The sequence below is a fragment of the Eriocheir sinensis genome, chromosome 19 (assembly GCF_024679095.1).
Source record: "Eriocheir sinensis breed Jianghai 21 chromosome 19, ASM2467909v1, whole genome shotgun sequence".
NCBI classification, from domain to species: domain Eukaryota; kingdom Metazoa; phylum Arthropoda; class Malacostraca; order Decapoda; family Varunidae; genus Eriocheir; species Eriocheir sinensis.
The window spans coordinates 15,840,011-15,856,520 of NC_066527.1; the positions used below are offsets into that span (position 1 = coordinate 15,840,011).

A 16,510-nucleotide genomic window follows, 5' to 3' on the forward strand; every position below is an offset into this window, starting at 1 on the left:
TGGAAGGGAATGAAACAGATGAATAAAAAGGGAAGAGTAATAGCAGGAAAGGTAAAGGCAGGTGAGAGAGAGAGAGAGAGAGAGAGAGAGAGAGAGAGAGAGAGAGAGAGAGAGAGAGAGAGAGAGAGAGAGAGAGAGAGAGAGAGAGAGAGAGAGAGAGAGAGAGAGAGAGAGAGAGAGAGAGAGAGAGATGAAAAGATAGAGGAAGGACGAAAGGAAAGGAAAGATAGTGAACAAATAAGAGAGAGAGAGAGAGAGAGAGAGAGAGAGAGAGAGAGAGAGAGAGAGAGAGAGAGAGAGAGAGAGAGAGAGACGAACAGACTGTCAGACTTGAAGTGAAAGAGGAAACGACTTGACAAAAGAAGGAAGAGACGCAGGAGGAAAGAGAGAGGGTGAAGCTGTAAAGGAGAGGAGATGAACACGAGGGAAGGGGAAGGTATAAATAAAAGATGAACGAAGGGGAGGAGAAGCGAGGTGAAGGGTCGGGTGAATGGACAGAAAAACAAACAGAACGAAAGATTTAATGAGACAGGTGTGTCGTTAAGAATTAGCCAGGTATATAAAGAGTCAGTTGTATGGATTAGTAGAGGACAGGTTAGTGGATTGATAGGTTGGGAGGTGAATAGATAAACAGATAAATAGTTGATTAAATAGTTAGATTAATAGGAAGTAGAATGGTTTTAGAAAGATAAATAAAAGGATGTATAGTTGCTTGCATGAAAGGAAGAATGAGTGATTGGATGAATGAATGAATGAACGAATTACTTAAAAAGATAAAGGAAAAAGAAGAGGTGAAGATAAAACAAAAAGAAAAGGAAATGAGATGCAAGTTGATGTTGAGAAAATTTGTGTATAGTGAAAGTCAGTTGTATGGATTAGGAAAGGAAGAATGAGTAATTGGATGAATGAATGAATGAACGAATTAGTTAAAAAAAATGAGAAAGAAAAACGAAGAGGTCAAAATAAAACAAAACAAAAAAAGAAAATGAGATGCAAGTTGATGTTGAGAAAATAGAAACGGAATGAAAAATGAAAAAGAAGGGAATGAGACTAAAGACAGGTGTGTAGGTAGGACATGTAATAATTAGACAGGTGTTCCTCCTTACCTGCGACCTGCACGCTGGCTCAGGTGACCCCTTGGCTCGGCACCCCCACACCTTGCACGCGATTCTGCGGGTGGACAAACAGTTTAATTAATACACATAATAAAAAGAGAGAGAAAAAAAAGGTGTTATGTCCATCAACAGGTGTGCACATAAAGAACAGGTGAGCTAGGCAACAGGTGAAAGGTGTAGGCGGGAAATTGACGAAGAGAGAAGTTAAATATAGAAGCATGAAATGGATGGAAGGGAATGAAACAGATGAAAAAAAAAAGGGAAGAGTAATAACAGGAAAGGTATAGGCAGGTGAGAGAGAGAGAGAGAGAGAGAGAGAGAGAGATGAAAGGAAGGACGGAAGCGAACAGACTGTCAGACTTGGTAGAAAGTATGACGACCAAAGAAGGACGAGAGACGCAGATGGAGAACAAATAAGAGAGAGAGAGAGAGACGCTGTAGAGAGAGAGAGAGAGATGAACACGAGAGAGACGACTTGAGAGAGAAAGAAATAAAGAGATGAAAGACGCGAAGGAGGAGAGAAGCGAGGTGAAGGGTCAGATTAATGGACAGAAAAACAAACAGAGACAGAAGATTTAATGAGACAGGGTGTCGTTAAAATTAATAGTATATAAAGAGTCAGTTATTATGGATTAAATGAGGACAGGTTGAGTAGATTGATAGGTTGGGAGGTGAATAGATAAACAGATAAATAGATTGATTAAATAGTTGAATTAATAGGAAGTAGTGGTTTGAAAGATAAACAAAAGGTGTATAGTTGCTGCATGAAGGAAGAATGAAGTGATTGGATGAATGAATGAATGAACAGTGCCAAAAGATAAAAGGAAAGAAAGAGGTGAAGATAAAACAAAAGAAAAATGAGATGCAAGTTGATGTTAGAAAATTGTAATATAGTAAGTCAGTTGTATGGATTAGGAAGGAAGAATGAAGTAATTGGATGAATGAATGAATTAAGACGAATTAGTTAAAAAATAGAAAAAAACAAGAAGAATTAAGATATTAAATAGGTGAAGCACAAGTTGATGTTGAAATAGAAACGAATACGAGGAATGAGAGGTAGAATGAGACTAAAGACAGGTGTAGGTAGGACATGTAATAATTAGACAGGTGTTCCTCCTTACCTGAAGCCTGCACGCCTGGCTCAGGTGACCCTTGACTCCCAGCACCCCACACCTTGCACGCGATTCTGCAGGTGGACAAACAGTTTAATTAATACACAAAATAAAAGAGAGAAAAAAAGATTCAATCATCAACAGGTGTGCACACTTGAGCCGGTGAGACAAACAACAAATTGAAAGGTAGGCAGGAAACTGACGAAGAGAAAGTTAAATAAACATGAAATGGATGAAGGAATGAAACAGATGAAAAAAAAAGGAAAATATGCTGAGAAAATTCTGGGCGGTGAAAGAGAGATGAGAGAGAGAGAGAGAGAAAAGGTGAAGGGTCGTTGAATGGACAGAAAAACAAACAAACGAAAGATTTAATGAGACAGGTGTGTCGTTAAGAATTAGCCAGGTATATAAAGAGTCAATTGTATGGATTAGTAGAGGACAGGTTAGTGGATTGATAGGTTGAGAGGTGAACAGATGAACAGATAGAATTACTTGATTGAATTGTTACATACATAGGAAGTCAGGTATTTGTGTGTATTGAATGTCATATGTTAGGATTAGGAAAGGACAGATTAGTGGATTGATAGGTTGGGAGGTGAATAGATAAACAGATAAATAGTTGATTAAATAGTTAGATTAATAGGAAGTAGAATGGTTTTAGAAAGATAAATAAAAGGATGTATAGTTTAGCACATGAAAGGAGGAATGAGTGATTGGATGAATGAATGAATGAGACAATTACTTAAAGATAAAGGAAAAGAAAATTGAAGATAAAACAAAAGAAAAGGAAATGAGATGCAAGTTGATGTTGAAAGAACATGGCATAGTGAAAGTCAGTTGTATGGATTAGGAAAGGGAAGAATGAAATAATTGGATGAATGAATGAATGAACGAATTAGTTAAAAAAAAATAGAAGAAAGCAAAACAGAAGAAGATGAAAATAAAACAAAACAAAAAAAAAAGAAATGAGATGCAAGTTGATGTTGAGAAAATAAGTGGAATGAAGGAAATGAAAAAGAAGGAATGGACTAAGACAGGTGTGCCAAGTGGGACGTAGCCGTAGACAGGTGTTATCCTTACCTGCGACCTTTTGCTTAGCTCAGGTGACCCCTTGGCTCAGCACCCCACACCTTGCACGATTCTGCGGGTGGACAAACAGTTTAATTAATACCTGTCAAGAGAGAAAAAAAAGGTGTTATGTCCATCAACAGGTGCATAAGAACACAGGTGAGCTAGGCAACAGGTGAAAGGTGTGAGCGGAAATTGACGAAGAGAAGTTAAATATAGAAGCATGAAATGGATGGAAGGAATGAGAGAGAGAGAAAGAGAACGAAAAGGAAGAGAGTAATAAGATGAGAGAGAGAGAGAGAGAGAGAGAGAGAGAGAGAGAGAGAGAGAGAGATTAGTAATTAAATGAAGACATTCAGTTATTAATTGATTTAGACAGATGAATGGATTGTTAGATTGAGAATGAATGAGATTAAATAATTGAATGAAGACATGCAGTTATTAATTGATTTAGACAGATGAATGGATTGTTAGATTGATGATAAGATGATTGATTTCATCGTCGGGTGGTGAATATGAATAGATAAATTTCGTTAAATGTATTGGAGTAGGGCAGTAGATGGAATAGATGAATGAATAGGTAAATTTCGTTAAATGTATTTAGATAGATATTGAAGGTGATAAGTGAATAAGTTATAATTGCACGTGCACAGATGAATGGATTGTTAGATTGAGTGATAGATGAATTGATTATAGATGGAATAGATGAATATGAATAGATAAATTTCGTTAAATGTATTGGAGCTAGAATGATAGAAAGATGAATAAGTGAATAGTTATAGTTACGTGCACACATACAGACATACAAACATACATATATACTTACATACATACATTCATACATAAGAGGTAGATGAGTTTATTGAATAACTGATTGATTGCCTTACTGAGCAATCACAAACTAGACCTATCTTTCGGCCACTCTTCTGAGCTTTTTATAGGAGCAGCGAATAGCGGGCTTTTTTTTTTTTTCATTATTATTATTATTATTATTGTGTGTGTATTATTGTATTGTGTGTGGCTATTATTATTATTAGTATGTGTGTGTGTGCGTGTGTGTGTGTTATTTTTTGTGTGTGTGTTATTATTGAGATCTCTCCTTTGCAGTCAAAAAAAAAGATTCGGAGTTATGTTTTTCTTCTTCAGATATTGATAAAAAAAAGGTGAAACTAATATTACTGAGAGAATAAGTGAATGAATGAATGAATGAGAAAGGAAAGGAAGGAAGGAAGGAAAAACGAAAGAGTGACTGAATGAAAGAATGAATGAATGAACGAATCAGTTAAAAAAAATGGAAAATAGGAGAAAAGGAAAAAAAATAAAAGAAAGAAATAATTAGGTGAAGAAATAAATTACAGAGGTGCCCTAACTGACTAATTAAATAAATGTCTGACTTCTTGACGGAATAAATGCTCGACCAAAAGACAAATAAAGACTAAGGAAGTATCATAAAACAACCATAAGAAAGGTAATGTTTTCACCTGGGAGAGGAAAACGCAATTAATGAAGTTAGGCAATTAAGAGAGAGAGAGAGAGAGAGAGAGAGAGAGAGAGAGAGAGAGAGAGAGAGAGAGTATCAGAGACTAAGGTATCATAAAACAATATGAAAGGTAATGTTTTCTGGGAGAAGGCGCAATTAAATGAAGTTAGGCAATTAAACCATAAGAGAGAGAGAGAGAGAGAGAGAGAGCAATTAGAGAGAGAGAAAATTAATTAGAAAGAATTAGGTTTTAATTATATACTCAGGCAGAAGTACTCCATTACGATGTTTAGTTGTTTTTGTGATAATGATAATGAGAGGAAAATTAATAGAAACAATTCAGTTTAATTATATGGTGTCCATACACGTGTTTAGTTATGTTTCCGCGTGTGTGTGTGTGTGTGTGTGTGTGTGTGTGTGTTATGAAGACAAGTCGTAATTAGAGAAGTAATAAAGGCAATTAACGTCTGGAAGGAGATGAAATGTTTTGAAAATGACCCGGAGCGTAAAAGTTAATGGAAAAGTCTGAATAACATGATTGCTCGACAGTTTTCAAGCGGATTAAAAAAAAAAAGAGAAAACTAAACCAGCGTGAAATGCTAAAATTGCGTTTGACTGGTAAGCGAGAAAAAGGGAAAATAAAATAAAAAGGTCAAAACTGAATATGGCAAGTAAATGAAAAGCAGAAAACTGTACTCTTGTGGCATATCTTGTGAGCGCTTTTTGTGGGAGCAGCGAGTAGCGGTTTTTTTTTGTTTTTCATTATTGTTTCCTTTTTTTTTTGCCCTTGAGCTGTTCCTTCTGCTGTAAAATAAAAAGTTGTAAATATGTTAATGAAAAAGAAAAGAAAACATGAACTTGTAGTATAGATGATAGAACTGCAATGACACGAGTATAGCGCATGATCCCAACCCAACCTTTGCCTACCCCGAACTGTTAAAAGCAAGACAGAAAACAGAGAAAGAATGAAAACAGAGAAAGAATGAAAACAGAAGATGAAAACAGAAAAGAATACAATGAAATACAGAGAAAAGAAATGAAAATAAGGAAAGAAGATAACTCAAAGGAATAGGAAACCTCCTTAGAAAGGAAATGAAAATAAATTTACATGTATTAAGGAAAAATAAGCAACTCGTAATCAACCCAAAAATATAGCAAACCTGAAGAAAAGGAAGAAAAAAAAACCTGCCAACTTCTGTATCATCAATAGGAAACCTCCCTATAAAAAAAAATAATAATAAACTTACATGTATTAAGGGAAAAAAATAGGTTAACCAAATCAACCCAAAAAAATATAAGGAAAGAAAAATGAAAAATAAAAGGAAGAAAAAAGGAAGAAAAAATAACTCGTAAATCAATAGAAACCTCCCTATAAAAAAAAATTAATAATAAGCTTACATGTATTAACGGAAAAAAATAGGTTAACAAATGAGCAAATAAAAATAATAATAAACTTACATGTATTAACGAAAAAAATATGTCAACCAAATCAACCCTCAAAAAATATGTTAACACGAATATGGCTATGAAATAAAATAAAAAATAAGGAAAGCAAAAATAAAACGAACATCAAACAAAACAATTTCTGCAAAAAAAAATAAAAAAACAATTGATAAATGAAAAACATGAAAAACTGAGACAAAAAAAAACAAGAGTAAAACAAAACAAACAAAACAATTAACGAAACTGGGTGATGGAAGCAACAGGTGAGAGAGAGAGAGAGAGAGAGAGAGAGAGAGAGAGAGAGAGAGAGAGAGAGAGAGAGAGAGAGAGAGAGAGAGAGAGAGAGAGAGAGAGAGAGAGAGAGAGAGAGAGAGAGAGAGAGAGAGAGAGAGAGAGAGACAGAGGACAGACAGACAGACAGACAGACAGAGAGGCAGAGAGACAGACAGAGAGAGAGAGAGAGAGAGAGAGAGAGAGAGAGAGAGAGAGAGAGAGAGAGAGAGAGAGAGAGAGAGAGAGAGAGAGAGATTAAAAGAGCAATTAACGAGAGAGAGATGTTGACAGAATGACCTGGAAGACAGACAAGTTAATGGAAGAGAGAGAGAGAGAAGTTTTCAAGCGGATTAGAAAAAAAGAGAACTAGAGAGAGAAATGCTAAAATTGCGTTTGACTGGTAAGCGAGAAAAAGGGAAAATAAAATAAAAAGGTCAAAACTGAATATGGCAAGTAAATGAAAAGCAGAAAACTGTACTCTTGTGAATATCTTCTGAGCGCTTTTTGTGGGAGCAGCGAGTAGCGGTTTTTTTTTCATTATTTTTCATTATTATTTTGTTTTTTCCTTGAGCTGCTCTGATGTAAAATAAAAGTTGTAAATATAAGAAGAAAAAGAAAAATCATGAACTTGTAGTATAGATGATAGAACTGCAATGACACGAGTATATAAATCCCAACCAACCTTTGCCTACCCTGTTGTTGAAGCAAGACAGAAAACAGAGAAAGAATGAAAACAGAGAAAGAATGAAAACAGAGAAAGAATGAAAACAGAGAAAGAATGAAAACAGAGAAATACAAAGGAAAAGAAAGAAAGGAAAGAAGATAAAAGGAAGGAAAAGGGAGAGGAAAATGAAAAATAAAAGGAAGAAAAAATAACTCGTAAATCAATAGAAACCTCCCTATAAAAAAAAAAAATAACAAACTTACATGTATTAAGGGAAAAAAATAGGTTAATCAAATCAACCCCAAAAAAATATAAGGAAAGAAAAATTAAAAATAAAAGGAAGAAAAAAGGAAGAATAAATAACTCATGAATCAATAGAAACTTCCCTATGAAAAATAAAAATAATAATAAACTTACATGTATTAACGGAAAAAAATAGGTTAATCAAATCAACCCTCAAAAAATATGTTAACACGAATATGGCCTTGAAATAAAATAAAAAAATAAGGAAAGCAAAAATAAAACAAACATCTAACAAAACAATTTCTGCAAAAAAAAATAAAAAAACAATTGATAAATGAAAAACATGAGGACAAAAAACAAGAGAAAAAAACAAAACAAAACACAAATAATGAACAGGTGAGAGAGAGAGAGAGAGAGAGAGAGAGAGAGAGAGAGAGAGAGAGAGAGAGAGAGAGAGAGAGAGAGAGAGAGAGAGAGAGAGAGAGAGAGAGACAGACAGACAGACAGAGACAGACAGAGAGAGAGAGAGAGAGAGAGAGAGAGAGAGAGAGAGAGAGAGAGAGAGAGAGAGAGAGAGAGAGAGAGAGAGAGAGAGAGAGAAAGAGAGACAGACAGACAGACAGACACACAGACAGACACACACACACACAGAGAGAGAGAGAGAGAGAGAGAGAGAGATCTCCTCGTAATTCTTCTTGCTGTTTCTTTTTTCTTCTCCTTCTCTTCCCTTCTTTCTTTAATTATTTTCTTCTTATTCATTATCTCAATTTCTGTCTCATTTTCTTGTCATTATCCTCATTATTATATCTTGCTGCTTCTCTTTTTTAATCCTCCTCCTCCTCCTCCTCCTCCACCTCCTTCTTTCTTCATCCCTCATTTGCTAGGTCATCAGCTCCCATTATTAATTCTAAGTTCTTCACAAATGAGATTACGCCTGAAGAATATTAAATTAGGGTCCTTCTTTTTCTTCTTCTTCTTCTTCTTCTTCTTCTTCTTTTTCTTCTTTCTCTTCTTCTTTTTCTTTAATTTAGTCTACCTCTGTCTATCTAATTATGTATCTATGTTTCTTCTTTCCCTCTTCCTCTTTCCCCTCTTCTTCTTCCTCCTCATTTTATTGTTTTTTTTTTCTTTCTCATTCTTAACATGCTTATTTTTTTTACTTTAATTCCCTTTATTCTCTTATCACTTCTTCTCCTTCTTATTTGTGTTTTTCTTCTTTCTTCTTTTTATTTTTCTTCTTTTTTTATTATTATCTTATTACTTATTCTATTTTTCTTCTTCGTCGTTATGCTTTTCCTCTTATTCTTTATTACCTCCGGCGACGAAGTTAGTAGGAGGTTATATTTTCGGTCCGGTCAGTATGGTTATTTATTTGTTTGTTTGTTCGTGAGCAGTCTCCTGTGCACAGTTTTGCGGATATCTCAACCAATTTTTCAGGGAAGCTTCGTGTCCATCCAGAATAGAACCCATTAATTTTTTTATGTCAAAGGTCAAAGGTCAAGGTCGCACAAAACGTCAGATTGACCATAACTTCGGTTCTCGTCGTCGTAGAAGCCTGAGACTTGGTTCATATTTTAGCTCATGGAAAGACGCACCGTGCAAGGCCTTGACCTTGACCTTTGACCTTGACCTCGAAAAGTTCAAGGTAAAAGTTTCCAAACAAATAGAATTTCATCAAATTTCGAAACAAATGCTTCCATATGATGCATAGGATCACAGTTGATGCCCATACTAATTCTCAGGACGATCTTTGGCGGCGGTGTGCACTCTCCGATGCTATGTGTCTAGTTATTATTATTTTTCTTTCCTCTTTACTTTTTCCTCCTTTTCGTCTGATGTTCTTTTTTCCTCACCTCTTTTTTTCTCTCATTTCTTTTTCTCCTCCTCTTTCTCTTTTTTTTCCTTTTCTCTTCCTCTTTTTTATCTCTTTGTTACTCTTGTTTATTTATTTTTCCTCCTTCACATGCTATATTTTATTCTTTTCCTCCTTTTTACCTTATACCCTCTGCCTTTTTATGGTTTTCTTGTTCTCTTTCATCCTCCTCCTCCTCCTCCTCCTCCTCCTCGTCATCCTCCTTCTTTCTCGTTCCTTTTTTTTTTTTCATTCTCTTCTTTTCCTCCTCTTCTTCTAAGTCCTCCTCCTAGTCTTCATTTTCCTCGCCGTCGTCGTCGTCCTCCTCCTCCTCCTCCTCCTCCTCTTTTGGAGAAGTTCGTGTAATCTCAAACTACCACTCTCTCTCTTTCCACCTCTCAATTAACCTCTCTTTATTTTTTTTATTTAAACATGTTCAGTACATTAGTACATGGCAGTATTATTTGTCTATGCTAAAGTTCCCCCGACCGTTGGGGAGCTATTTAAAAGCTTCTGCCGATTATATTATATAATTATATACATGTTTACGGTGGGTGTAGGAGTAGCCACCTGTGGGACGCAACCTTCATCTGCTGAGTGGACAGTTGTGTCACATCCACATCAGCAGTGAGGTTGTTCCACCACACCACCGCTGCGATGGAGAAGGCACGTTGGTGGGTGCTGGAGCGGGCCATTGGCACTTCCAGGAGGGAGGCGTTGCTCAGCACCGTTCTCATGCTGCGCTCAGACCTCCTCCAGGTAACCCTCAGGTCCGTCAGGTGGGGCACTAGGCCCACTTGTGCCTTGTGTAGCACCGTCAGGGCAGCGACGCGGCGACGGTGCTCCAGGCTGCTCAGCTGGTTCGTGGCTGGTCTTGCCCGTCCCTCGTGTGGGTGTTGTTGTTGTTGTTGTTGTCGATGTCGTTGTCGCTGTGTCTCCCACTGGCTCGGTCGGTGGTGCTGGGTGCCGTTGATGAGGCGTTCAGCCCTCCTCTGCACCTTGTCTAGCAGGTTGAGGTGGCAGCGGGCGCTGGCCATCCAGGTGAGCGGTGCATACTCGATCACTAGATGGACTTGTGCCTTATAGAGGGTGTTCAGGCCCTCAGCATCGAGGAGGTTCTTCATGCGGCGCAGGAGGTTCACTTTCTGGGAGGCTTTGTGCGCCACCCTTTCAAGGTGACGGTCGAACCGCAGCTGGGAGTCCACCTCCACGCCCAGGATGTCGACGCTGGCCTGCAGGAGGATGGTGTCGTTCCCGAATCTCAGTCTGCCGTGGAGTTGCCTCGCGTCCTCCCGAGAACGTGATATTACCATGGCCTGGGTTTTGTCAGGGGCAAACCTGACTTGCCACCTCTTTCCCCAGGCCATTATGTCTGCCAACTGTCTGTTGACGGACTCTATCACGTCCTGGGCTTCCTCCCTCTTGTATGTTCTGGAGAGGGTGCAGTCGTCGGTGTAGGCGCTTGCTGCCGGGATGGTTTGCAGGAGGTCGTTAAAGTATATGTTCCACAGAATAGGTCCAAGGACGGACCCCTGTGGAACGGAGGCCTCCACCGGGAAGCTGGTCGAGGTGCTTCCGTTGACTGCTACGCGGAGGCTCCTGCCTAACAGGTAGTTTGAGAGCAGGCGCAGGAGGTCCCCCGTGATGCCTAGTTGCTGTAGCTTCGCCGTCAAACCGCGGTGCCAAACGGAGTCGAACGCGCCAGCTATATCCAGGGCAATCACGAGAGAGGGGTGGCCGTCATCAAGGGCGTCATGCCAGGACTTTGAGAGGAGAAGGAGGAGGTCTCTCTCTTTAAACAGGGTTTACAAAAGATTGTGCTAAAGTTGAAGGTTTTAAGCTTCGTCTCTCTCTCTCTCTCTCTCTCTCTCTCTCTCTCATACTATCTCTAAAACGATTAACATTTTCATTCAACATAATTTTCCGGTCCAAAAATGAACCATCTTGTCATTTAACTTTTTTTTTTTTATAATTACCCCCAAAAATTAATTTCCAGGTCTTTTCAATTCATTAACTCGACTAATTAACCTTTCCACCTGTCCACCAAGGAATTTTTTTTTTACGTGCTATAAATTCTAATGAGATGGCTTTTTTATGGTGGTAATGGTTATGGTGGTGGTGGTGGTGGTGGTGTGGTGGCAATGGTGCGAGAGAAAAAATGAAAAAAAGAGAGAAATAAAACAAAGAAAGAATGAATGAGTGAAGGAAGGAATGATAGAAAAAAGGAAGGAAGGAAGGAAGGAAGGGAGAAAGATAGAAAGAAAGAAAAAAGAAGGAAAAGAAGAAAGGAAAAAAAGATAGAAATAATGAAAGAAAGATAGAAAATAAGTAAAAAGGAAAAGAAAATAAGAATGGAAAGGAAAGGAAATAAATAAATAAATGAAACACTGAAAGAATGAATGAAAAATATGAAAGAAAGAAAGGGAGAGAGAGAGAGAGAGAGAGAGAGAGAGAGAGAGAGAGAGAGAGAGAGAGAGAGAGAGAGAGAGAGAGAGAGAGAGAGAGAGAGAGAGAGAGAGAGAGAGAGAGAGAGAGAGAGAGACTGACAGACAGACAGACAAAGAGACAGAGAGCAAGGCGTTCGTTAAAGGTAATGAAAGAAAGTTAAAGCGGAAAGTTAGAACGAAAGAGAAGAGAGACACTTGAAAACCTGAAGCAAGAAATTAGAAAATAAAGATAATAAGAGAAGAGAACAAACGAAGACGATATAAATCAAACAGACGTAAAGACAAATGCAAGTCTTCATGTGAAAGAATGGCATAACAGAAAGAATGAAAGAAGGAAGGAGGGAAGAAAGGAAAGCTGAATGGATAAGAAAGAATGAAAGAAAGAAAGGAAAGAAAGAAAGACAGAATGAATGAAAGAAGGAAGGAGGGAAGAAAGGAAAGCTGAATGGATAAGAAAGAATGAAAGAAAGAAAGGAAGGAAAGAAAGACAGAGAGAGGAAGAATGAAAAATGAATGAAAGAAGGAAGGAGGGAAGAAAGGAAAGCTGAATGGATAAGAAAGAATGAAAGAAAGAAAGGAAGGAAAGAAAGACAGAGAGAAAGAAAAATGAATGAAAGAAGGAAGGAGGGAAGAAAGGAAAGCTGAATGGATAAGAAAGAATGAAAGAAAGAAAGGAAAGAAAGAAAGACAGAATGAATGAAAGAAGGAAGGAGGGAAGAAAGGAAAGCTGAATGGATAAGAAAGAAAGAAAGAAAGAAAGAAAGAAAGGAAAGAAAAAGACAGACTATGCCCTCCACCTCCCTCCCCACCCTCCCATCCACTCCCGGGGGCGGTCGAGTGGTCAGCGTTTGGCCGTGGTGAACCCGAGGACTTAGGTTCGAGTCCCACCGATGATCGCTGACAATTTTCAACTATTGCTGAGTGACGGATGACTACCCACATGCTGCCCGGAATTTTAATGAACTCAAACCTCAGCGACTTCAGAGAGAAAGAAGGAAGGAAGGAAGAACGGAAATTAAAGCGAGAAAGAAAGGAAAATAAATAAAGAATGAAAGAAAAAGAATGATGAATAAGAGAGAGAGAGAGAGAGAGAGAGAGAGAGAGAGAGAGAGAGAGAGAGAGAGAGAGAGAGAGAGAGAAAGAAAGGAAATAAAGATAGAAAAAAAGGAAAATAAAGAAAGAAAGAAAGATAAAGAAAAGGAAAGAAAGAAAAAAGTATGAATGAGAGAGAGAGAGAGAGAGAGAGAGAGAGAGAGAGAGAGAGAGAGAGAGAGAGAGAGAGAGAGAGAGAGAGAGAGAGAGAGAGAGAGAGAGAGAGAGAGAGAGAGAGAGAGAGAGAGAGAGGGCACCGAGCAAGACTCATACACCACAGCACCCACTATAAATTAAATCCGCCCGCTCCACAACCGGACTGGGGTCATCTAGGAGGCCCCCCAAGAGAACCTACCAACGCTTCAGGCAGCACAATAAAAATAAGAACACTTCCCTTACCTCGAATACGTGAAGATGATGACGAGGAGCGGGAAGAAGTATTGCAGCACCATTAGACTCATCGTGTAGTACTTCCTCAAGACCTCGTTCGGCCAGTCCTCGCGGCAAACCTCCCTTCCATACCACTGATAGATGCGGAGGTCTGGGGGAGGAGGAGAAGGAGGAGGTGGAGGTGGAGGAGGTGGAGGAGGAGATAGAGGAGGAGGAAAAAATATAAAAAGGAAAGAAAAAGAGGAAGAAGAGGAAAAAGAAGAATTAAGTGCAGGAGGAGGAAGAGGAAGACGAAGACGAATAATAAAATAGAAAACGAAGAAGAGTTAGAAGAAAATTAAGAAAGAGGAGGAGGAGGAGATGGAGAAGGAGGAGGAGGAAAAAAATATAAAAAAGAAAGAAAAAGAGGAAGAAGAGGAAAAAGAAGAATTAAGTGCAGGAGGAGGAGGGAGAGGAAGACGAAGACGAATAATAAAATAGAAAACGAAGAAGAGTTAGAAGAAAATTAAGAAACAGGAGGAGGAGGAGATGGAGAAGGAGGAGGAGGAAAAAATATAAAAAAGAAAGAAAAAGAGGAAGAAGAGGAAAAAGAAGAATTAAGTGCAGGAGGAGGATGAGGAAGAGGAAGACGAAGACGAATAATGAAATAGAAAAACGAAGAAGAAAAAGAGTAAGAAGAAAATTAAGAAAGAGGAGGAGGAGGAGGTGGAGGAGGAGAAGGAGGAGGAAAAATAGATAGAAAGGAGAAAAAGAGGAAGTAGAGGAAAAAGAACAATAAAGTAGGAGCAGGAAGGAGGGAGAGGAAGACGAAGACGAATAATAAAATAGAAAAACGAAGAAGAAGAAGAAGAAGAAAATTAAGAAAGAGAAGGTGGAAGAGAAGGAAAAGGTTAGGCAGAGGAGGAGGAAGGATAGAAAAATTAGGATAGACAGCAAGAAAGTTAAGGAAAGGAAGAAGGAAATTAAGGGAGAGAACGAGGGAAGGGAAGGGAAAACAAAACAAAAGAAAGAAGGATGAAAGGAAGAAAGGAAGGAAAATAAAATGGTAAAGGAGAAAGGGAAGAAAATATTGGAGGAGAGAGAGAGAGAGAGAGAGAGAGAGAGAGAGAGAGAGAGAGAGAGAGAGAGAGAGAGAGAGAGAGAGAGAGAGAGAGAGAGAGAGAATATACGAATCAGAAGCCGGTTAGCAGTAAATAAAAGGGAAATTAAATAAAAAAAGAACTGGTTTGGATGGAAAAGTCTTAAGAGAGAGAAAATTGTATCCATCGTTTGCAGAAATCCGCCGTGAAATTGTGTGTTTTGTATGTGTTTGACAGCCTGAAACATACACACACACACACACACACACACACACACACACACACACACACACACACACACACACACCTGTCTTGTGTTTTCATACCTGCAGTAGCTTTCACTTTCACACTTGTATTGCACCTTCACACGCGTACACCTGTCCTCCTATATCTACACACACACACACACACACACACACACACACACACACACACACACCTCTATTTCCACTCCAGTACACCTTGTCACAACTTCACACCTGGTCACTCACCCCTTCACACCTGACATCCACATCAACACACCTGTCCACACACCTCTGTCCCCCTTCACCCTCACACCTGTTCTCACCTGTCGGATCGAGGCGCGAGAAGACAGCGATGGGCAGGGTGGTGACGAGAGCCATGACCCACACGCCCGCTATGATGCCCTTGGCTTGGCAGCGTGTCATGCGGGGCCTCAGCGGGTAGATGATGGCCAGGTAGCGGTCCAGGCTGATGGCCACGAGGGTATAGGCCGAGACGAAGATGGACACGGCCTGGGAAGATGATGGGAGGAAGTGATAACGAGGAGGATGAAAAGGAAAGAATATTAAGTGGAGGAAAATGGGAGGAAAGTAAAAATATAGTAAGGTAAGGTAAATATAGTATAGGAAAAAAAGAGGAAAGGAAAGGAAAGCAAATAAAGCGAGAGGAAAGGAAAGTGTAGAGAGCGAAAGGGAAGTGAAGAAAAGGAAAGGATGGGAAAGGAAAAGAAAGTAGAGCAAAGGAAAGGAAGATGATGGGAGGAAGTGATAATGAGGAGGATGGAAAGGAAAGAATAGTAAGGGAAAGAAAATGGGAGTAAAGTAAAAATATAGTAAGGTAAGGTAAAGTAAAATATAGTATAGGAAAAAAATTGGAAAGGAAAGGAAAGCATATAAAACGAGAGGAAAGGAAAGTGTAGATAGCGAAAGGGAAGTGAAGAAAAGGAAAGGATTGGAAAGGAAAAGAAAGTAGAGCAAAGGAAAGGAAAGAAAAATAAAGGAAAACCAAAGGAGAGGAAAGAAAAGGAAAAAATTAAAGGAATGGAAAGGAAAAGAAAGTAGAGCAAAGGAAAGGAAAGAAAAATAAAGGAAAACCAAAGGAGAAGAAAAGAAAAGAAAAGAAGGAAAGGAAGGGAAAGGAAAAGAACGTAGAGCAAAGGAAAGGAAAGAAAACCAAAGGAGAGGAAAGGAAAGGAAAAGAAGGAAAGGAAGGGAAAGGAAAAGAAAGTAGGACAAAGGAAAGAAAAGAAAAATAAAGGAAAAACAAAGGAGAGGAAAGGAAAGGAAAGGAAGGGAAAGGAAAAGAAAGTAGAGCAAAGGAAAGGAAAGAAAAATAAAGGAAAACCAAAGGAGATGGAAGGAAAGGAAAGGAAGGGAAAGGAAAAGAAAGTAGAGCAAAGGAAAGGAAAGAAAAATAAAGAAAAAACAAAGGAGAGGAAAGGAAACGAAAAGAAGGAAAGGAAAAGGAGGGAAATGAAAGAGATATTAAAGAACATAAGAACATAAGGAGTCTGCAAGAGGCCGGTAGGTCTATACAAGGCAGCTCCTGTGAACCTAACCCCACCTAACCTCACGATCCATAAATATACCCAATCTTTAACCGTATGTATCCATCGTATTGGCACTCACTCACCACATGACTACCGAGCCTGTTCTACTCATTCACCACTCTGTTAGCAAACCAATTCTTGCCTATGTCCTTGTTGAATCTGAATATATCCGATTTAAACCCAATACCACGTGGCCTACCCGGTTCAGTTACCATCCGAACTTTGTTAATATCACTCTTATCAAAGTCTTCCATCCGTTTATAAGATCCAATCAAGTCTCCTCGCACCCTTCGGCTTTCTAGAAAAGGGGGAGGATAATGATAGGTCTTCCGGGAAAGGCATGATGACAATTCGAACTTAGGCTGTGTAGCGCGGTTGATGAAATTGAAGGTGAAGATAGGAAGGGCGTTGCAAGATGGTGAAGGGTGGTGATAAATGGAGGAGACTGAAAAGGAAGTGA

The 16,510-nt window shown here is 38.8% G+C and overlaps 1 protein-coding gene across 1 annotated transcript in view; it reads right to left on the reverse strand.

The window, feature by feature from the left end:
- Positions 1-16,304, reverse strand: part of LOC127000985 (RYamide receptor-like) — a 25,091-nt gene extending 8,787 nt beyond the window's left edge. Inside the window, exons 1-6 of the mRNA XM_050865159.1 lie at positions 16,263-16,304; positions 14,827-15,013; positions 13,189-13,330; positions 3,358-3,368; positions 2,289-2,301; positions 1,107-1,170 (exon numbers count right to left, since the gene is read on the reverse strand). Of these exons, the coding sequence (XP_050721116.1) occupies positions 1,107-1,170; positions 2,289-2,301; positions 3,358-3,368; positions 13,189-13,330; positions 14,827-15,013; positions 16,263-16,304 (459 nt within the window). The remainder of the gene's footprint in view (positions 1-1,106; positions 1,171-2,288; positions 2,302-3,357; positions 3,369-13,188; positions 13,331-14,826; positions 15,014-16,262) is intronic.
- Positions 16,305-16,510: the final 206 nt, after the last annotated feature.